Raw genomic sequence first — 20,335 nt, 5'->3', positions numbered from 1 at the left:
CCTGGCTTGGGGCTTAGGAAATTTGTGAAAGGAAGGGGTGGTGGAGGAAGGGTGAGAGCCTTTGTTTGGGAAGAGGGCCATGGGCATGAGGCCATGGTGGAGGGGAGTGTTGGGGTGCAGGCTGTGGTCTGGGGGCAGTGGGGGCTGGAAGGGGAGCCAGCAGGAGCCGAAGCGGAGCTGCAGGCAGGAGAAGGCTTGTCCAATGGGAGAGAGAAGGGATGGGGCTAGCTTATGGACCAACACATGTAGGAAACAAATCCACAAATTAACTGCTGGAAATTTTTATACATGCTCTGTTGGAGTGAAAGCTCCTCTGGACTCAGGCCCAGAGGGAAGCCAAAGCACAGGGGTTGAATTAAAACCTTTGGATAAGCTGAGATACATGAAGTCACATCTAAGTGAAATAGAAAAATAGATTTTTTAACTTTTAGTAGAAATATATGCTAAGTGCCTTAAACATTAAAAAGCTGTAGCAGAGACCTTAAACACAGTTCTTGCTGCAGCAGTGTTACCTTTTCACAGAATTCTTTAGTTTAGACAAAATATAGAGTTATACTGTTCACATTTTTTAGATAGAGTGTTCACATAAACAATAAGAGCTGATAGAAACTGTATACGCAAATCTGTGTAATACCTATGTAACACTTGTGTAAGATTTACGATTGTTAGAATTACACCAGGATAGGTTAAGAAAAGGAAAACTAGAATCATGTATTATTCTTATTGGTCAGTTAGCAAATATAATCCACACTTCTGTAAGAAAAAATATAGAGTATAGAGCATAGAGAGTATAGAGCATATAGAGCATATAGAAGAGGAAGCTGGTTTTTGCCTGCTGTTTGCTGTTGCTGCTTGCATTTATCATGAACCCCCTTCGAACTCTGCCTTCAAGAAAGCTATGAGACTATGAAATAAAGAACTTAGCAGAACAGCAGCTTCCTCTGCTCTCTTACCCTGGTCCAAGAAGGAAGGGTACCCCGTCAAAATCTCAACAATGCTCTAAATGCATGTAATAGGGGCTCAACTGCAGTCTTGGGATTTGCCCTGGATAAACCCCAGCAGTATTAGCACCAGGCATGGCAGCAGCAGATATTCATGAGAACAGAACATGGACAATACCCTCGGGCACATGGTGTGACCATTGGGGATGATGCTGTACCAGGCCAGGAGCTGGACTCAATGACCCTTGTGGGTCCCTTCCAACCCAGCTTATTCTGTGGTTCTGTGATTCTGTGATTCCATGATCCCTGCTGCCATCAGCTGCCAGTCACCACAGGTGGGGTGTGACACCTAGGCAAACCCTCATGGTCCTGTCTCAGTGGCTGTCCTGGAATCGCTCTGGTTCGGGACAAAGAGGGGAGACCTGAGCTGGTGGCTGTGACTTTTGGTAGAGCCCAGGCTCAGTGGCCATAGGGATGTTGGTGCTTGAGATCCTGGGCAGGATCCTTGTGGGATGGGAGATGCTCCAAATCACAGAGCCCAAGGGGCTCCAAGAGGAGGAAAACTGAGGACACTTCTCTGAATCAAGCACCTTTCTTTGGTAGGGAAATGGGGCAGGTTCATCCCTGGATGGTGGCTGGGATGAGGGCTCCAGAAACACAGGAGACCCCACTGGGGCTGTAGCTGTCCCTCCAGTGAGCGATGGGGCCATCACTGCCATTAGCTCCATCCCACCCTTGGGAAAGGACATGGGAATCTTTTCATTCACTGTTGTGTTGGATTATTGACCCTGGATTGATGTCACGGTCCCAACACAGCCCCCCTGTCACCCTCAGCTGGGCAGTGGGGAGAAAACATAACAAAAGGCTTGTGAGTCAGAACACGGAAAAAACACTCAGCAATTACTGTCATAGGCAAAACAGATTCAACTTGGGGGAAAATTAATTTAATTATTTAATTAATTCAATTTATTGTCAATCAAATCAGAGTAGGATAATGAGAAATAAAAACTAAATCTTAAAACACCTTAACCCCACCCATCCCCTCCTCCCAGGCTTAACTTCGCTCCTGATCTTCTCTTCTTCTCTTCTCTTCTCTTCTCTTCTCTTCTCTTCTCTTCTCTTCTCTTCTCTTCTCTTCTCTTCTCTTCTCTTCTCTTCTCTTCTCTTCTCTTCTCTTCTCTTCTCTTCTCTTCTCTTCTCTTCTCTTCTCTTCTCTTCTCTTCTCTTCTCTTCTCTTCTCTTCTCTTCTCTTCTCTTCTCTTCTCTTCTCTTCTCTTCTCTTCTCTTCTCTTCTCTTCTCTTCTCTTCTCTTCTCTTCTCTTCTCTTCTCTTCTCTTCTCTTCTCTTCTCTTCTCTTCTCTTCTCTTCTCTTCTCTTCTCTTCTCTTCTCTTCTCTTCTCTTCTCTTCTCTTCTCTTCTCTTCTCTTCTCTTCTCTTCTCTTCTCTTCTCTTCTCTTCTCTTCTCTTCTCTTCTCTTCTCTTCTCTTCTCTTCTCTTCTCTTCTCTTCTCTTCTCTTCTCTTCTCTTCTCTTCTCTTCTCTTCTCTTCTCTTCTCTTCTCTTCTCTTCTCTTCTCTTCTCTTCTCTTCTCTTCTCTTCTCTTCTCTTCTCTTCTCTTCTCTTCTCTTCTCTTCTCTTCTCTTCTCTTCTCTTCTCTTCTCTTCTCTTCTCTTCTCTTCTCTTCTCTTCTCTTCTCTTCTCTTCTCTTCTCTTCTCTTCTCTTCTCTTCTCTTCTCTTCTCTTCTCTTCTCTTCTCTTCTCTTCTCTTCTCTTCTCTTCTCTTCTCTTCTCTTCTCTTCTCTTCTCTTCTCTTCTCTTCTCTTCTCTTCTCTTCTCTTCTCTGCAGTTGTGTAGGGTTTTTCCCCAGGGCACTGCCATTGTTGACAATGTGCTGGGCCTCATCCAGCAGTAGGTTCCTCTTGGAGCAACTGGCATTGACTCCATCAGGCATTGGGAAATCTTCCAGCATTTTCTCACAGAACCCCGCCTTGTAGCTCCCCACTATCAAAACCTTGCCATGCAAACCCAACACAGCTGGTGACTTTCTCATCACAGAGTGATGCAGTTTTCCACCATGATTCAACCTGAGTAGAGAAAGGTTAAATTTTTCTGTGATTTGAGCATTTTCTCTTCACTGATTCCAGTTTTAGAGCTTTCCACCATGATCACTGGGGAAATCCCTGTGTCTGCAGGGTGGAGCTACTACCTCCATCCACCCTCCTCTCTCTCCTACCTTCTCCAGCACCACTTTTAAGCAGGAATCCTACCACCACCACCACTCATCCCAGACCACTGGGACAGCTCTGGGCATGCTGATGAGGACCCACCATCCTTGAAGGCCATGGATGCAGTCACACAGGGACAGCATGCTCCCTTATCTGCTCTCCGTAACAGGGAGGTAGGAAACAGCCCAGCTCTCCACTGGCAGATCCCTCACAAAGGTCTTTCTGAGTCAGTGACTTCACCTAACTTCATCTGGGGCATCTCAGACCCAGACAAACAAAATTACTCTCAGTCTGGCTACTCCCGGATTCATCAAGTGCTCTCAAGTTGTTATCTGGTGGCAAGTTGCTGTTTGAGTTAGAAAAATCCCTATTAGTTATTACAAAACTCCAAAGTTTCCCAGCTCAGCATTTCTCAGTGCCATTTCCTGTGGGGCTGGCAGAGCCCATTGCCTGAAAACTCAAGCTGATGTTCCCCAAGCAGGGCAGGATGGACAGGGCAGCCTCCAGCTCCCCAAAACGCTGGAACAGGGCCACAAAGTCCCAGTTTCCCAGCATCAACACAGCAGGACTACCCACACCAGATCTCTGCCCACAACCCTGCAGAATGCCACACTGGTTTGGGGATCCTGTTTGGCCAGGAGGGGCCCCATCTCTCCACAAATCCCCCGAGGTGATGCCCTGCTCCTGCCCAGGTTTGTCCCCACATGGCTCTGCCATACTTTCTGTTCCTCTCCAGGTTAAGAAACTCAGGGACGGAAATCTGTGTGCAGATGAAGGATGCTTTACATGATCTGAAGATATTCAAATGAAACACGACAGAAGAACTTGCAGGATACTCAAAGGAAAATAAAAAGAAAACTGTTGTTATTGGAGTGGGTTACCCAGTTTAGCTACTTCCAATTCACGGTGTAGAGAAAGCCTTGAGATATGGAGAAATGGAGAATCCCCAAATCAGGCAGCCTTATATACTGTATGTGACCTGACTCCTGCCACTGTCATCTTACAGTGGAAATTTCATAATGCAAGATCAGAAGAAAATTTTGACTTGCACAAAAAAAGACCTGCTGCTCTCCTAATTGGGAGCAACTTTGGAAAGTGCAGATAAGGGAAAAATAAGTTTTTCCTTCTGGTTCAGCAATTTTACAGTAATAAATTGAGGTGCTTCCTCCAGAGAAGCACACACAGGTACAGATCACAATTCAGAGACTAAGAGCTGAAGGGGTCCAGCCAAAGCAGGTCATGAGCATCCTGGTCCAGGTCCTGCTCACCTTCCTGGCACTGTCAGCCTGCCTGGGTGACGTGGTCACTCCATGGAAACACAGACTACGGACCAACATGCTGAAGGAGAGCATCAGGCTGTTGGACCAGCTCCAACAGATGGAGGTAGGGCTGGTTGGTATTTTACCCACTGATGGGAGGGACAGACTATTTAACCAGGCTTGGAGGGAGCAATGCTGAGTCAGAGGCAGGTGATGAGCATGGGGTTCACAGGGCTCCTAGGGCCTGGCGGGTGGATGGACGTGTGTCTCTCTGTGCATGTGTCAGGATGGGTCCGTGTTGTCTGGAGCCTGATTGCTCCTCTTCCTTTGTGTCTTGGTAAAGGTTTCCTGTAACAAAATGAACGTGACAAATATTTTTGCAGATGATAAGGTAAGAAAAAAACCCAATCATATAGTCCTGATGAGTACTGGGAGAGGATGCAGGGGGCCAGAGGAAAGCACAGGGTGGTGGGAGGCAGGCAGGAAGACCGGGATCCTGCATGTCCTGGTATGGTGCTGTGGAAGAGCAAGGAGCCCACTGTGAGCCCCCAGCACAAATGTTGGGCTGCCCAGCTGGTTCTCACCACTCCCGGTGCCCTGCACATGTGCCCCCACCTTCCCACACCCATGTCCACCTCTAGCCAAAGCAGCATTGGTGGCTTTTGGCCACCCTGGGGACAGGGAAATGCTGGAGGATGGGCAGGGATGGGCACCTGTGCTTGGGCAGCAAACAGAGGTTTCAGCTTTTCAGAAAGGAAGAGAGGAAATCTCCCTTTGCCTTGGAGTGCTGTCACCAGCTCAGGCACCTACACATGCCTGTTGCATGGCATCTCAAGTGCTGGGTAGACACACTATCCCTTTTTAGCCCCTTATCTGGGGGAAGGCTCTACAGTTAGCACAAGATTTAATAGCAAATAATAAGGCTCTGAAAACTGCTGCCTAAGCCAAGCTCCCCAGCCCCTGAGTTCCTGCTTTCACAGAAAGCCCATGCCCTCACCTCATGCCACATTGGGTGGCATCTGAGGCATGCAGTGGCCTTCCCTGGTGGGCTGGAGCTCAGCACCCCTCAGGGGATCCCCACACCCCTTCCACCACAGGGAGCAGCTGTGGTAGTGAGAAGAGATGCCTGAGATGCTGCACAGCCCCACACTCACAGCTGCGCAGCTCACAGGGATGGGCTGGTCACTTGTTTGATGTGAAAGCTGAGAAAGAGCAGGCAGCACTGGGAACATCCCCCGGGGAAGAAAGTCACATAGTTTTTTTTATTGCCAGCAGCAACTCACTCCTCATCTTCCATGTGTCTCTGCTGTAGGACTTCTCAAGCCCCTAATGAAGGCAAACTTTTCCCAGGTACTTTTGTTATTCCTGTAGCACCTCTGCCTGCTCAAACCAGCTTCACTCCCAGGGAACCTGCATGGAGCATCTCCACAGGGTCCCACATCCACACCTGCAGCAGAAGCACGATGCTCCAGCACAGGGGTGCTCGCTGCTGTGCCACACTGCCACAGCTTCTGCCGGGGGTTGGTTACTCCTCACCAGGAAAGGGATGGGAGCAGCATCAGGTGCGCACAGATGGAGCCAGGAAGCTTCATGAAGGCTTTGGCACCTCAATCTGCAATTTTCACCTATCCTTTAGAACAGAAATATATTATTTGTTGTGTTTTAATCTGCTGCTCATAAGCCATGAGCATACAAAAGAGTTTTTTAAAAAGTAATGTGCTTTTTCCCAGAGAGGTAACAATATGGAGATCTTATGCAAAGCTGCCACAATTGCTCGGGAGAGCCAGAGCTGCCACAGGTACCTCGAGGGCATTTACCACAACTTGCTCAGCCTGGGCTGGGGGACCAGAGCAGGGCACAAGGTGAGGCACAATTCCCCCTGCATGGCCCACAGCCCTCAAGCTTCTCCCTCGGTCACCATTTTTGTTTTACTCTCCCACCACTGTTAGCAGCCCATCCCAGGCTGCAGAACCCAATCCTGCCCCAGCAAGCTTCCTAACAGCCTCTTTTCCCATTCCAGACGCCATGTTCTGTGGCAGCAGGCAGCACCACCTCACTAAAGAATTTCCTCAAGCAATTACACCAAGTTCTCCAAGAAGAGTATAAGAGTCGGAAGTGAAAAAACACTTTTGTTTTTAAACTATGAGCCTATTTTTCAAAGATTATTTATAATAATTCTTTAAATAAATGTATTTTTGGACTAAATGCACTGGCATTACATAGGATGTTACACAAGGCAACAGTTAAGAGAGTTACAAGTTTATGGGCACAAGGGTGGTGTGGCTAGGAGTTGCCAAACAATCTGTCCTGCTATGGCATTAAGCTCATGCTAACATGAGGAACAGAGGTCTAAGCAGAAGGAAAAGCCCAAGAGAAGGCAGAGGGGAGAAGCCAGGTCACAAATGGGGCATGCTTCTGAAAGGTGGGAACTCAAAAGTACATGCTCGAGCTGCAAAGGCAGAAGCCAGGTCTGGAGCTAAGCAAGTTCTCTCCTCACTTTAAGTAAAGCCTACATTACTATATATATATATATAGATATATGGCGCAGCCCATTAGGGCCCAGGAGTGAAGAGGCCAGGAATGTGCAGGGTTTGGTTCATGTATCAGCTGAGTCACAGGACTCTGGGGAGCTGCAGAGGCTGCAGACCACGGAAAACCTGGTACCTACGAGCTGAGCAGGCTGGGGGGCCACAGGCACTGCCAAACAACACAGCTCACGCAGCAAAGGAAAGAGTCCTGAACATTTCCAACTACTGCAGGTAAATTCACAGCACCTGGACCAGTACAGGGTGTGACTGGTTTGTGTAACACAGGAGACAAAGCCAGGACAGCATGCGAAGACTTCTCCTCATCAGCTACACCCCCTCTGCAATACACACACCAGAAGAGGCAGAGCACAGGCAGCACTGACCGTGTAGGGGCCCAGAAGCTGCTCTTGCAGTGGCCTGGCTCAGTCCAGGACCACCCCAGCAGAGGATGAGCTTAAACAGGGGCTCAAGCAGCTCCTCAGGCACATCTCTGGCTCGGCAGCCTTAGCCCACTGGTTCTCTCTGTAGTCTTGCAAAGAATCCTCTTGTTCAGCCCTGTCCACCTCTTTCACGAGGTTTTGCTGCCCACTGCCCTGGAACTTGGCAACAAGGCCCCCACACACCCCACAGTACCTGCAGTAACTTCTCCAGAGTGCTGTGCAGCTCAGAACTACAGCGGCATCTCACTCACCCTTCCTCACCCAGCTCCCGACACAACTGAATTAAGAAGATGTACTATGTATAATATTATTTGGAAAATACGCTGTCTTGGTTTGGAGACAAATTCGAGGAAAAAAACCACTGAAATGAGTGTTTTTCTCTAGAGAGAGGACTTCACTAACTCCCTTTTCTTCTGCCACTGAGAGAAATGGATACCAGGGGATGAAAGTGAAAAAAAAGTAAAACTGTTTATTTAACAAAGCAAGATACCCGCAAAGCACAGGAACAAAAGAAATTGAACTTTAACACCGCACCCCCACCTCGCCCCGTGGCTGTGAGGCAAAGATGGCGGCTGCCCTTCTTTGTCTAAGGGAAGGGAGGAGAAAGAGTCCACGCAGCAGCTGGGAATCTGTTGGATTTCTGGCGTGGATCTTCTCTTCACAGCAGGTGAACCTGGTGGAGTTGAACGTCCCTTCTCTCGCTGGCTTGGTCTTTCCGGGGTTCAGACCGGCCGCGGCTGCCCCCCGCAGGCTCCTTGGGCCGAAGAAAAAAACGAACCGAGACAGTTCCAGGAAAAATAAAAACTAAAACAGAAAGCCGCCGAAACGATTTGCCGGTGAAAAGCCTCCAGGCCGGGGGAAGGAAAAAAAGCCAAAACCCCCAGAAGCTTCTTGTCTAAATTGGCGAAAATTAAACCAGCAAAGGCAACAAAGTAACAATCCGCTTGGCCGCCGACCACGCCGGAGGGACAGATATTGAAGAGAGCCCGCGCCCGGAGTTCCCGGGCTCCGGCCCCGCCCCCTGGTTCATCTTAAAGATACAGCAGACATTTCTGGGCATAAAGCAGATGATTAGGGAATTAAGTATCATCATAAAATCACCCCAAGACACACGCGTACAGGGTGGAATTAGGAATCAAGAATTTTATTTCATGGTCTGAACATGCTCCAGGGACACAATATTGATATATACAGTAAAATGAATTAACTTTTAATAAAACAAGGAATAGTAAGAAATAAACAGAGTTAAAAAAACCAATTAATTGGAAGGCAAATTATACAAACAGACCAGAAGTTCTTCACTCTATACAGGCCTGGCTAAGTAGAAGTGTAGAGAAAGGTGAAAGCTGGACATGTGCAGACAGTGTAGTCAGTGAAAGGCACTAAGGACCATTTCCCCTCCTCTTAAAGGATTAGGAATAAGTTAAATATGAAATAATTGATTTACACAACATTAAACAACATAAAGCAAAAATCTCACTGTTAAGATCAATGTTCTGGAATGAGGAGAATCTTCTGGTAGTAAAACGCAAAGATGAGCACACACAGTGTATGTTACGTAATATGAGTTTTGATAAATACTAGAGCACATACTGACCTGCAATGAGAAAGGCTGTATTAAGCTCTTAAAAGTCTGTATAAATAAAATCCTTTCCTTATTAAAACACATTATGGGCCCATTAGACATTCACAGATTGGCAGGGGTTTAGAGAGGGCCCATGTGGTAAATCTACAAGCCAGACTCCCTGGTTTTACAAGAAACTTCCCAGAACTTCAACAAAACACACCAGTTAACAGGTGAGCCAAATTGATAGGGCACATGACCATGAGAGCGTTCCACTTTATTTAAAGTCCTCTTATAGAGCAGATAATTCGTCCTCCAAGCCTCTGTAACAGGAGATAACCAGTTTCTCCAATCTGCCAATTAAGTATCTGCCAATTAAAGGTGTGCAAGCAATTCGTTATAGTTTTCCCTGCTCCAAGGCTCACTTAAACATGCAGAGTACTAACGTTTTCAGCAGCAGGACTGTTATATTAATTGTAAAGCATATGCCTTTAAGTTTTAAGTATTTTAAACATTTAATTTTTTTAAATGGAGTGCCATGGTTCACAGTGGTATCTTGAAGCAACTGATACCTGTCAGGTAAAAGGATTTTTAATCGTCTTTTTGAAAGCACAGTTCTGGTTTAACTCCCTTAAAAACATATAATTCAATAAATGTTAGCACAAGATGTAACACAAAAAGGAAACAGGAGTTATCCCTGGTTCTGAGAACTAGTACAGGCCACAGCTGTGCATCTATCTGCTTGGACTTGGAACTGAAAGACTTTTAAGTAGCATTTAAGCCATTTTCAGTCTGGATTTTTTGATGAGAGGTATGTAATAAGAGATAATCCAACTCTGTTAAAGCATATTCTAAATAAGGTCACATCTCCACAAGCAAAACCAACTACAGCTTCAATCAAGAAAGTTTCTGAGCTTTTGCCTCTACATGCTAGCCTAGAAAAAAGCCAGCGTTTGCATCTGTGTGTTGTATGAATTAGGTGACACTCCCAATAGAGAGGGCAGCATGTTCTTCCATGAGCCTGAAAAAAACTTTAAAAACACCAGGAAAAAGCTTACAACTTGTTTAGAATAGCACTGAATATATCCTTCAGAGCAAAGTATGTCCTTACAAGACCAGTTTTAACTATTACAGACCCTGTCACAGACCCCAAGGTACCTCCATATAACCATCATGACAGGAAGAAAGGGCATTTAACTTCTCTAAGTACTTCACAGAAATATTCTGGTAAAAGCAGATGTGGCTACTAGCAAGGACTCAGGACACCTGAGGAGCTGACTTGTTTTCTGCCACACCGAAGAACTCCATTTCTCCTGTCAGTAATCACAGCTTTCAATCCTCCAGGTGACACTAAGATGTCAAGGAGGTCACAGCTTATCCCCCCACCCTGGCACAGGAACTGCCTATATACCCACAGCTGATGTGATGTGTTAAAAAACACACACAGTCTGAAGGAGGTGCATTTTCTCTGTGACACAAAAGCAACATATTAAAGTGATACGTGTCTATTAGCAGCATAAATATAAAATAAAAAGAGCAGCCATCACAAATAAATGGTTATTATCAGAGACCAGAATTTTTTTCCTCTGCATAGCCAGAGATGCACACAGTCTACACAGGAACACAGACAGCACCAGTTATGTCAGGGGATATTGGTCCAGGAAAATTGAGCAATTCATTCTGTTTTACTAAAGGAGAGTCAAATTCATCCTCAGTGTAGAGCAGTGGCCCAGTTTCTTACAGCCAGGGATGAGGAAATGGAGCCATAGCGCTTACAGCCCCTGTAACATCAGGTCCTGGTGTTACAGCATCCTCCTTACATCATTTCTGCTGTTCAGATTACAAAACTACTCACACACAAATTCCAGCCCTGAAGCATAAAAAGCAGCCAAAGTAACACAGCCTTAAAAGAAGGAAAAAAAGCACTCTTTTGCCTTCATATCCAAGGTCTCATTTTCCACAGTGCCAGCAAATCACAAACAAACTGATAAAAATAAAAGGACTATTAGGCACCCTTGATTTCTGCTGCACTTAAATAGAGCATGGTCCCCCTTTTCAGACACCTCAGTCTTTTGTGGGTCTTTTCCTAACCAGCTACTTTCTCTGTACAGCAAGCCAGCAAAAAGGGAAAAGGACTGTGTATTTGACACACAACACGATCAGGTTAACAGCCACAGTGAGGAATATTAAATAAAAAGATTTGATGCTCTTAAAGGTTTGCAGCAACGACATTGAAATACAGATCAGTGCAACAGAGGACAACAGTGAAAGCTGCCAGTTATGTGCAAAGCAGGGCATAAGTCAGATTTACCAGCCTTAATTTTAGGATTTCATTAACTGTTTTGAACTAACACGTCTAGCACTTACACACACATCTAGAACCCTTATTTTCTATACATTTCAACAAGGATTACCAACAAGTTTCCCTGCACAACACATTCAACACATGGAATTTCACAACCATCAATCATATATACCAGTTTAATATTATGTTAATATAACATACAATATACAGGCAACTAAGGAAAAATACTTTTTTTTAAACAAAAAATTACAACCATATCAAACTGTGCCAACTCTTGAATTCCGTATTTTGGCCAAACCTTACACACTCACTGATTTTTACAGCAATTCTGACCAGGTCACACTACTGCAGCAGGGAGTCAATGACAGCTCCTGGCTTGGCCGAACGTTTTCTGTTTGGAGAGCAGAAAGGAAAGGGAAAAACAACACCACACACACATCATTATGCTGTCTAGGAAAGACAGGGACCAGCCACATTTCAAATCAAAACTACATGACATGACTTCTCCATAAGCAAAACCAGCCAAACAAAAAGCATAAGGAAGCACATGCTGAAATCTCCTCCAACGGCCCTCTCCTCTCCATCGGTATGAGTGTACTGTGTCAAACTGAACCATGGAATGCAGCAAAATAAAGCAAGGAGCTGGAAGAGGAGAATGCAGCAAAAGAACATCAGAAAAATCCCCAGACAAGTCTTTCTGGACAAGATTTACTGCACTAAAGAGATCTCAGCCTGGTTCTGTCACACCTGTTCGGCAATACCGAACTACACCATGCAAAATTTTTGTCCTTTGGCTTCTCATTAAGCTGATATTTGAAGACTTGTGGTAAGTTTGCATACACAAACTTAAACCTTCCCTTGGGTAAATCCCTCATTGCATACAGATACCCCAGAGTTCTTCACCTTCTACCCGTCTTGGGCCTGGATCTGCCTTTTGAAGTCCTTGGCCTCTCCAGCTTCATCAGAGATTGCCTCAAGCTTTCTTCAGTGTAAGCTAAGTAAACATGGGAAAGGTCCACTTCAAAGGGCTAGAAAAACACCAGAAAAACCCGTAAGATAAAATCATCAGAATAATTTTATACACTGATCAATGGTGCTTTCATGACGCTATAAAGACTCATTTCTTCAAAAGAAAAGAAAATTGAAATTGGACAGTTTGGCTCTAAATAGAGTGATAGTCTCATGCAGGACTTGGGCCTGTACAGTTCAATACATCAATTCAATAGTCACTCACATCTTTCTCTTTTTTATCCAGAACAGGTGTCTGTTTCCTCATATTGTTTCCTGTATATGCAACACATTTCTGTAAGCAGAAAGAAAGATCTGTTAGTAAAGTCTACTGTGCACAGTAAAACTGACTACAGCTTCACCAGTTTCTTCCTGGGCTCAATTAAACCCCTCAGAAACTCATGCTAACATTAGCTTGTACACAAGCCAGGCAGCCATTCTTACCAGCTGCCATTCTCCTATGTCTTCATTCCAGTGAACGTAGTTCTCAATCATTTCCTACAAAGAAGTCAGGACAGTAAGTGTTAGACTTGCACAATCTACCCCCTCCAGCTGCACTTTCCAGAAAATACATCCTAAGGCCTGGACAAGCTGCGTAAGAACAGTCTTGATCCATTCCAAGTTGCTCCTATCAGGACAGCTATATCCTGTGCAAAAAAAAACCCTATTTATACTCTGAAGACTACAGAAGAGAAAATACTACTCCCAAATTGTATGTACTGGAGAGCCCCCTAAAGCATGAGGTTCCAATTATGCCAACACCATCAGGACAGCAGTAAACAAACACTGTAATATGGAGAATGGTAACAATAAAAAGAATTTCCCTTAATTTTCCCATTAAATAGTGTGCATTATATTTAAGCTCATCATGAATTTTCTGAATACTGGAGTCACAGAGAAGGTCAAAGATCCAAAAATCCAGTCTTCGTGTTAATTTCAGACATTAGCAAGCACAACTTCAAGCTAGTGGAAAAATAGAGAAAGATTTTGAACAGACCCACTGCATGGGCACACAGCAAACATACCAGTTAACTATATGGTGAATGTTATTTTCTTATTTTTATAAGCCTTTACAAAAATAAGCTGCAAGAGAACGGAGATTAGCACAGCACAACCCCTGCCCCAGGCTTAGGTGCTTTGCCTTCACCTGGTAGTCCTGAGGAATGAAGTTGTCTATAATGAGAATCTGAAGACGGAGCTCCCTGCTCAGCTGCCGAATGTTCTCCAGCAGCCCTTCAATCTCTCTCTGATGCTCTTGTTGTAGATCTGCCATCTGAAAACAAACCATGCATTTGAGAGGCATCAGAGTCAGCTTAAGACATGGTAAAAGCCTAAAGAGAACAGTCTTATGTCTGTATGAGGTTTTTGGAAAACAAAAGCAAACTCTGGTTATTAGTACCAGAATATTTATCTCTGAAGAATAAACCCTCTGAAACATTCCAACTCAGAGATTGCTGAAAATAGCATTAAGTTCTCAGTTTCATAAACCCAAAACTGGCCTTCTGCCAATCCAAGCTGCTTCAGCTAAGACTAGATGATGAGCATGAGACAAGTTATACCCCTGGCACAGTTTTGAGGAAAATCTCTGATCCCAACGACTAAATGCATTTTTTGTGAAACAGGAACTCCAGCAACCAGCCAAAGGACACATTCATCCAGTGACTGAGGATGAGGTAACAAGGGCATCGGTCACAAAGAACAGGCAGCTCAGAGCAGAGAAGCCTTTGAGCTGCAGCGAAGCAGAACATGGGGCTGCCAGCAAGCAACTTGCATTTTATTTCAAAATTAACCAGTGTTTTTCCTTGAATTTCTACATATCTCAGGGTCCCACACATAACCCTTGTCAGCCTAGCCTCAGGAAAAGCTCTATAACATGCTGTTCTAAAGCTCCAACTCCAGACTTAGGTATTTTTGAATTATGTGAGCCAAATGGACAGCACAGGAAGACATTCCTAAACATACGGCACTTTTTCTAGCATTGCAAAGTCGACGGCTTATCCTTCCCAACTCTAGTACCTCCCAGGATCACTGGCTGAGGACTTTAGACACTAACCTCTGACTTTGCAGCCATAAGCATGGTCCAAACTTTCTTCAGCTTTTTGGTTTTCCCCTGTGCTTCCTCCTGGAGGTTGGTGTACTTCTCTTCGATGTCCAAGCGTTCTTGCTGTGGACAACATTTAGCACAGATACACACACACTAAATCACAGAAACTCTCTGCAATAGTATGAGCAAGAGGAAAAACTACTTGAACAAACAAAGCATTTGCCAAGAACACAGAGCCTTGGCTGAGCAAGGCTGGCTCAGACCTGCAGGGGTTGCACAGCCAATGAGTGACCTGTGGAGGGGTTGGCTTCTGCAGTGCTTCCAGAGCAGAGCCACACCTAGGTAACACTTCCTGGTATGTCACGCCATTGCTGTTATAGTATGAGCAAGAGGAAAAACTACTTGAACAAACAAAGCATTTGCCAAGAACACAGAGCCTTGGCTGAGCAAGGCTGGCTCAGACCTGCAGGGGTTGCACAGCCAATGAGTGACCTGTGGAGGGGTTGGCTTCTGCAGTGCTTCCAGAGCAGAGCCACACCTGGGTAACACATCCTGGTATGTCACGCCATTGCTGTCTGCAGACAGGCACAGTAGATAACCCCACCTCCTTCTCCTCAAGCTCCTTGCGAAGCTGCTCTGCTCTCTTCCTTCGTTCTTCCAGTTCCATGTTTGATTCTTCTAGAAGCTTCTCTTGCTCCTCTGCTTTTGCCAGCAAGTCCACTCCTCCCACAATCACCTTTTTCTCTAATGCAGACAGTTTCTCCAACAGGGACTGGTGCTCTTGCCTAGACAGACAGGTAGGTGTGAGACTTCATATCCTACCGTGCTCAGCAGGCAGCAGGTCCAGCTCGGTTTTATAGCCCAGACACCACTCACAGGGCTGGAAAAACTTGTCTTGCTGATGAGGGTTTAAGTGGCGGTGAGGCAGTGCAAGTGAGAGCAGCAAGTTCCCCAAGCTCCAGCTCCCACCACTTTCTCTCAAGCAAAACCAGGTCAGCAGAGAAGTGACTCCTGCTGCGAGTCACCTCTGTGAGGGGCTGCAAGCACCCAGTGGTATCACCAGGCAACTCAAGGCACCCTCTGCCCCAAAGGGCCCTGTCAGCACAGCAATGTCCAGAGGCAGCTGCTGAAATAAGAGGGGAGTGAACAAAGATCAAGGCAGTGCAGCTGAGGTGCAAACCAGGAATGCTGGCTGCTGCTGGAGCAGTCTATTGGCATAGGGTAGTGCAACCTCAGCAGCTCTTTGGCTTCAGAATGAAGCACCCCTACACCCAAAATGACATGCTTGTGGCTGTACTGCAGGAAACCCGGCCTGTCACAGAACAGTACTGCTGCTCCTCACAGGTCTTGGGAGATTAATTTGTTTCTAGGCTATCTTGCACAACTAAGTAAAGTTAAGAAAAGAAGTGGCAAAAGGATAAGTTTGTCTTTTCCATATACTCTAAGCTCTCAAAGCAGAATAAGCTCCTCTTTCACCTTGAAAACAGCAAGGGCTCGTGTTCACTTTCTACGAAGTTTGACAGGCACCTTACCATGTATCTCCAGATATTCATATGATTAAGGAAGGAACAACCCACATGACCATACAAACTTCTCAGAGCATGGTACTCACTGAGCTTTGAGCAAGTCTTTTTCTCTCTTCTCCAGTTCAGCTCTGGCTTTATTTCTTTCTTCTTCTTCCATATCAAGCTTAGTTTCAAGAGCTTTTCTCTCCTCTTCAATCTTTGCTTGCATCTCTACCATCTTATCAGGGGAAACTTTCTTTTTGCCTTTGAAAAACATAGGGAAAACAAATTATTTCACTACAAAGTAAAACAACCTCTGTATCATAGTATTTTTTCCAAGTTCAGACTCAATACTTGCATTTAACAAAAATTTCATTAGGTATCAGCTTCAAAACGGACAAAACTCAGTCCTTCAAATCCCATTTTAACATTTGATCAGTTGTCGCCAGCTCCTACAGAGCAGTCATGCTGTGTAACTAACACTGGAACCTAATGCCCCCAAGATACAAAACATATGCAGAACACCTGGAGAAGGAACACTGCTTAAAGAGAAGCCCAAAATGGAAACTCCGACATTCTAACAATGCAGATCAGGCCAGAAGAAGGAAAACAGAAGACTGCCTCAACCTACAGCTACAAGAGCTCAGCTACCAAGAGTTACATACTCAAATTTCAGATTAGCATCTCCACCATTCCCCCTCATTCACTGCCCTCCTTACAGGCTTACCTGTTCCAAAGGGAGCATACATATATTTTTAAGAACATACTACTACGAAAATAGAGAAATTCAGAACAGCCGTATGAAAACTAGGCAACTGAAGAAACTTCTTGATAATATTTGGTCTATGTAACAGTGACTACCCACAGATTCGAAAGTACCAAGGCTTGCTCTGGCTTAATCAGCTGTCTTTACAACAGAACCAGGTCCATGTCATGGAGGGCTACAAAGGGAGTGGCCAGAGCAACTCAATGAACCTACTAACCTCAAGGGTTCGTCTCAAACACCCCAAATTTGAAACAAAGTGTGAGGCTGCTGCTCTTGAAAGCCACTCTGCAAGTCTTGAGCCAACTTTCACTGCAATCTTAGGAGTGCCCAAAGCAGGTGAACATAGAGATCCTGGGGGGTTATGTCAAATGAGAATGCATTTCCTCAAATCCACAAGTCCTAAATACCCCTTATTCACAAGGGAATCCATCATTTTCCCTCTTTGCTTTTCTACAGACATGAAAAAACCTCACCCTGCAGAATTCAGCTGTACTTGAAACTAACAGGAGCCACTGACTGCGACCTGACAGTTTTCCAATAGTGACATAATGCACATGGTCAGAACACGCTCAAGGAAGCTGTTCAATAAAATGCTTTTCTTCCTCCAGTCTGCAAGATATTCACCTTCATTTATATACATATATTTTATTTATATACATATATACATTATACACATACACACTCCAACGAAGTGTACTGCATATGTAAACACGCATGCACATATTTTCACATCTGCATATATATTTCTTCAGGTGCACAAGAGCTTTCATTAGTTTTGTTGCAAGGCAAGGACTTCACCAGTACAGCAAACAACATCTTCATTGCCATCTGCTAAACTTCAGAATCAGATAATGAGCACTTCTTTCTGGGCTTGTGGTGCAAAAATCTCTCACTAATTAGTCTTTGAGTAAGAAGCTTTCTGGAAGTGCTATACAGAGCTCATCATATGAGATAAGCCAGATAAAGGCTTCTTACTATTAGGACATAGCCCTATAAATTTTCAGTTTAGGAGAAAAAGGTGAAGTGAAGCAAGTTGTAAGATCCTGTCACAAGCTTTGCAATTGTAAGGAGGTGAAAATCAATTACACCAACCTGCTTGATCTTGTATTAAGAGGAAGTAGAAAGCAAATCGCAGAGAGGCAGCAAACACATAAAAAGAGGAGAGAAAATGTTATTGCTTTGATCATTTTGGACAAAGATCATCAGCACCAGAACAAACATCAAATTTTATATTCATGTTTCTAGGGTAGAAAATACGAGATAATCGTAACTAAAAACCCCTCCATTAGAGCAAAGACTAATACATTATGTTATGCTAAAGCAGAGAATGTGTCTGTACTTCTGACTGCTTTGCAAATCCAGGATAATCTTCAGCTCACTCTTTCATTCTTCTGCCCATTCAATGCAATGCTGGATCTAAACACAACATTAGGAGCCTGCCGCAAGGATCATGCCCTAAGAAACAGTTAAAGGGGGTGGATTTCTCCTTCAATTAACAAACTTAATGCTCCCCACACTCAAGAGAGCCAATTCTGTTACATTACCTGTAAAATACTAGCATACAGAATACATGTTTTAACCAAGATTTCCAAGCCAATTCTTAGCAAGGTACAATACAGTTGCACACAGAGTCTCAACACAAGATTTCTCCATTTAATTACACATGGGATTAGTTAGTTAATTTGCAGTAACTGGTGCTTCCATAGAGGTATAGAGCCATTTTTGTTTATTCAAGAAAGTGCATCAAAAAAGGCAGGACAGGAAAGGGATAATGAAAGACACCACATGCAGAAGGGTCACACTAGAGGACAGTTAATATCCCAAACCACAAAAAGCTACACTTATCCCAGTTGCCAAAAGCCCAGCACAACTTCCCCAACAGAGCTGTCTCCAAACCTGCAGGAGATGGACTGCTGACAAATCAGCAGTTTGCTATTAACTGTCCTCATCCAAACAAAACACTGAGGTTGCAAGCAAGCTTTAAAGGAGCAGGATTGAAGCAATCGAATTCCCAGGCTACAGTCATATGACCCACAAAAGGTCTCCCCTGGGTTGTGTTCCTTCCAAACCTGCTAGTACCCTTCTCTGAGCTGAGGCTTTACACTAACATCACTAGTGTAAAAGTGAGTGAACTATACAGCAATACTTTCCAGGGTCTCTCCACATAGGGGAGAAGAGTGGAGTGCTTCTATCCAGGATAACAACAACAGTGGGTGAAGTCCCCACAAGCCAAGTCCCAAGATGTGATTTGTTTCCTCAGTCCTCATTGATTGTAGGGTTTCTACAGGCACAGCAACCTCTCTGACCAGGAGCAGCCCAGACTTTATTCACTGCTAGATCAAAAATCTGGATCTCCTGTTCCTCTGAACTAAGTCCCCCAGAGATCAAGAACTTAGTATCATGGGGCACTTAAACCCCAACCAACTAGGATATTTTTTAAAGTATCTGCAAAAATAAAGCTGATCAACCAAGCATTGCCACATCTTCTCTGCAAGTATAAACCCCATGCTGTTTTCTCCAAAACTAATTTTGAGAAAGCAGAGTCCAATATAACATAGAATACATGCCTAGCTATCCTCTTCATGAACTCATATTGTAGCAATTCCCATTAGAAGTTATCTCCGTCTTTTCCCCTGTATTTTAGAAGGCACATTTAACACAGGTTGCAAACTGGATTTTTTAACCTATTATTTCTCAATTATCTTTAAATCTTGCTCAAGCAGCCTACTGCATTGTCTCCTATTGTCTCACATATCTGGTTAACAACGTACACAATGATTAACTGTTTCAAGCATGGAAGCAGCAAAGGAAAGGCATGCTTTAGCAGAGTTACAGCTTGAGGTTTATCTTTCCAACAGACAAAGCGGGGAAGAGTGCAACATTGCAAAATGGAGTGTGCAGATTATGGAAAGGCCAAAGCTTAAAGGACTTAAGAGCTCCCACTCACTAGTGAAGGACTTATCCAGAGGTTTCTCTATGACAGAGCATGTGGAGTCTGAACTACTGCTGCTGCTACTGCCTGGAAAACAGAAATGCGTCCCACAGAAAAACCCAGAGAGGAAGAAACATGCAGATGGGAAGTTAGTTCTAAAGGAAAGAAACCCAGAAGAGCCAGCAACCTAGTTCAAAAAAGCACAAGTTCCCATCAGGAAGGATTTGCTAGGATCCCCCCCAGACTCAGTTTGCAAAGCCACCATTTCCCAGCACAAGACTGCATGCTCAGAAATACATTGCAGTTAAAAACCATCTTAACCAGACTACAGCTTAAAACAACATGCCAAGGCAGCTTCCGTTTCAAGCAACAACAGCAGAGAACACCAAATCATAGTGGAGAAGGCTGTGGATATCTGCCATAGCAGAGGATTCAGTGACAAGGAAGCCTTTCCAGTCTGACGCACATGGCAATGTGCACTTCTCACTCTGAAAGGCAGAAACAGCTTACACAGGGAGAGTCAGTGTGTATTCCCGTGAAGCAGCTCCCTTAGGGAACTTAACTACAATAGTTTGTTTGGGAGTTGAGTAAGTCAGTTATTCGCCCTCTACTCCTTCCAAGCAGCACTTTGAAGGTGACCTCCTCTTGGGAGGAGATTTGGGCAGGACATTTGGAGACAGTGGTCAAGCTTTCCACTTCTAGAAATAACCAAAAAGTGAAAAATGAAGCTGTTACAACAATCACCAAAGGCATAGCAAAGTCATTTATGACTACTTGGACAGACACCAAAATGAAGAGAGTACACCCAAAAGCAGGAAT

At 44.5% G+C, this 20,335-nt stretch overlaps 1 protein-coding gene across 3 annotated transcripts in view; it reads right to left on the bottom strand.

The window, feature by feature from the left end:
* Positions 1 to 8,508: 8,508 nt before the first annotated feature.
* KIF3A (kinesin family member 3A) overlaps positions 8,509 to 20,335 on the bottom strand; it is a 22,080-nt gene continuing 10,253 nt past the window's right edge. For 2 of the 3 annotated variants that reach the window (XM_017746795.1, XM_017746782.1), the window contains 8 exons: positions 15,926 to 16,082; positions 14,918 to 15,098; positions 14,323 to 14,433; positions 13,417 to 13,542; positions 12,714 to 12,767; positions 12,496 to 12,564; positions 12,165 to 12,289; positions 8,509 to 11,652 (listed from right to left, as the gene is read on the bottom strand). In XM_017746795.1, coding sequence (XP_017602284.1) covers positions 11,604 to 11,652; positions 12,165 to 12,289; positions 12,496 to 12,564; positions 12,714 to 12,767; positions 13,417 to 13,542; positions 14,323 to 14,433; positions 14,918 to 15,098; positions 15,926 to 16,082 — 872 coding nt within the window. In that variant the 3' untranslated portion in view covers positions 8,509 to 11,603. The other variant, XM_017746787.1, reaches the window with a different exon arrangement.

This window comes from Corvus brachyrhynchos, unplaced genomic scaffold, assembly GCF_000691975.1.
Source record: "Corvus brachyrhynchos isolate BGI_N302 unplaced genomic scaffold, ASM69197v1 scaffold381, whole genome shotgun sequence".
Taxonomy (NCBI): domain Eukaryota; kingdom Metazoa; phylum Chordata; class Aves; order Passeriformes; family Corvidae; genus Corvus; species Corvus brachyrhynchos.
This window is presented reverse-complemented; position numbering and strand designations above follow the sequence as displayed.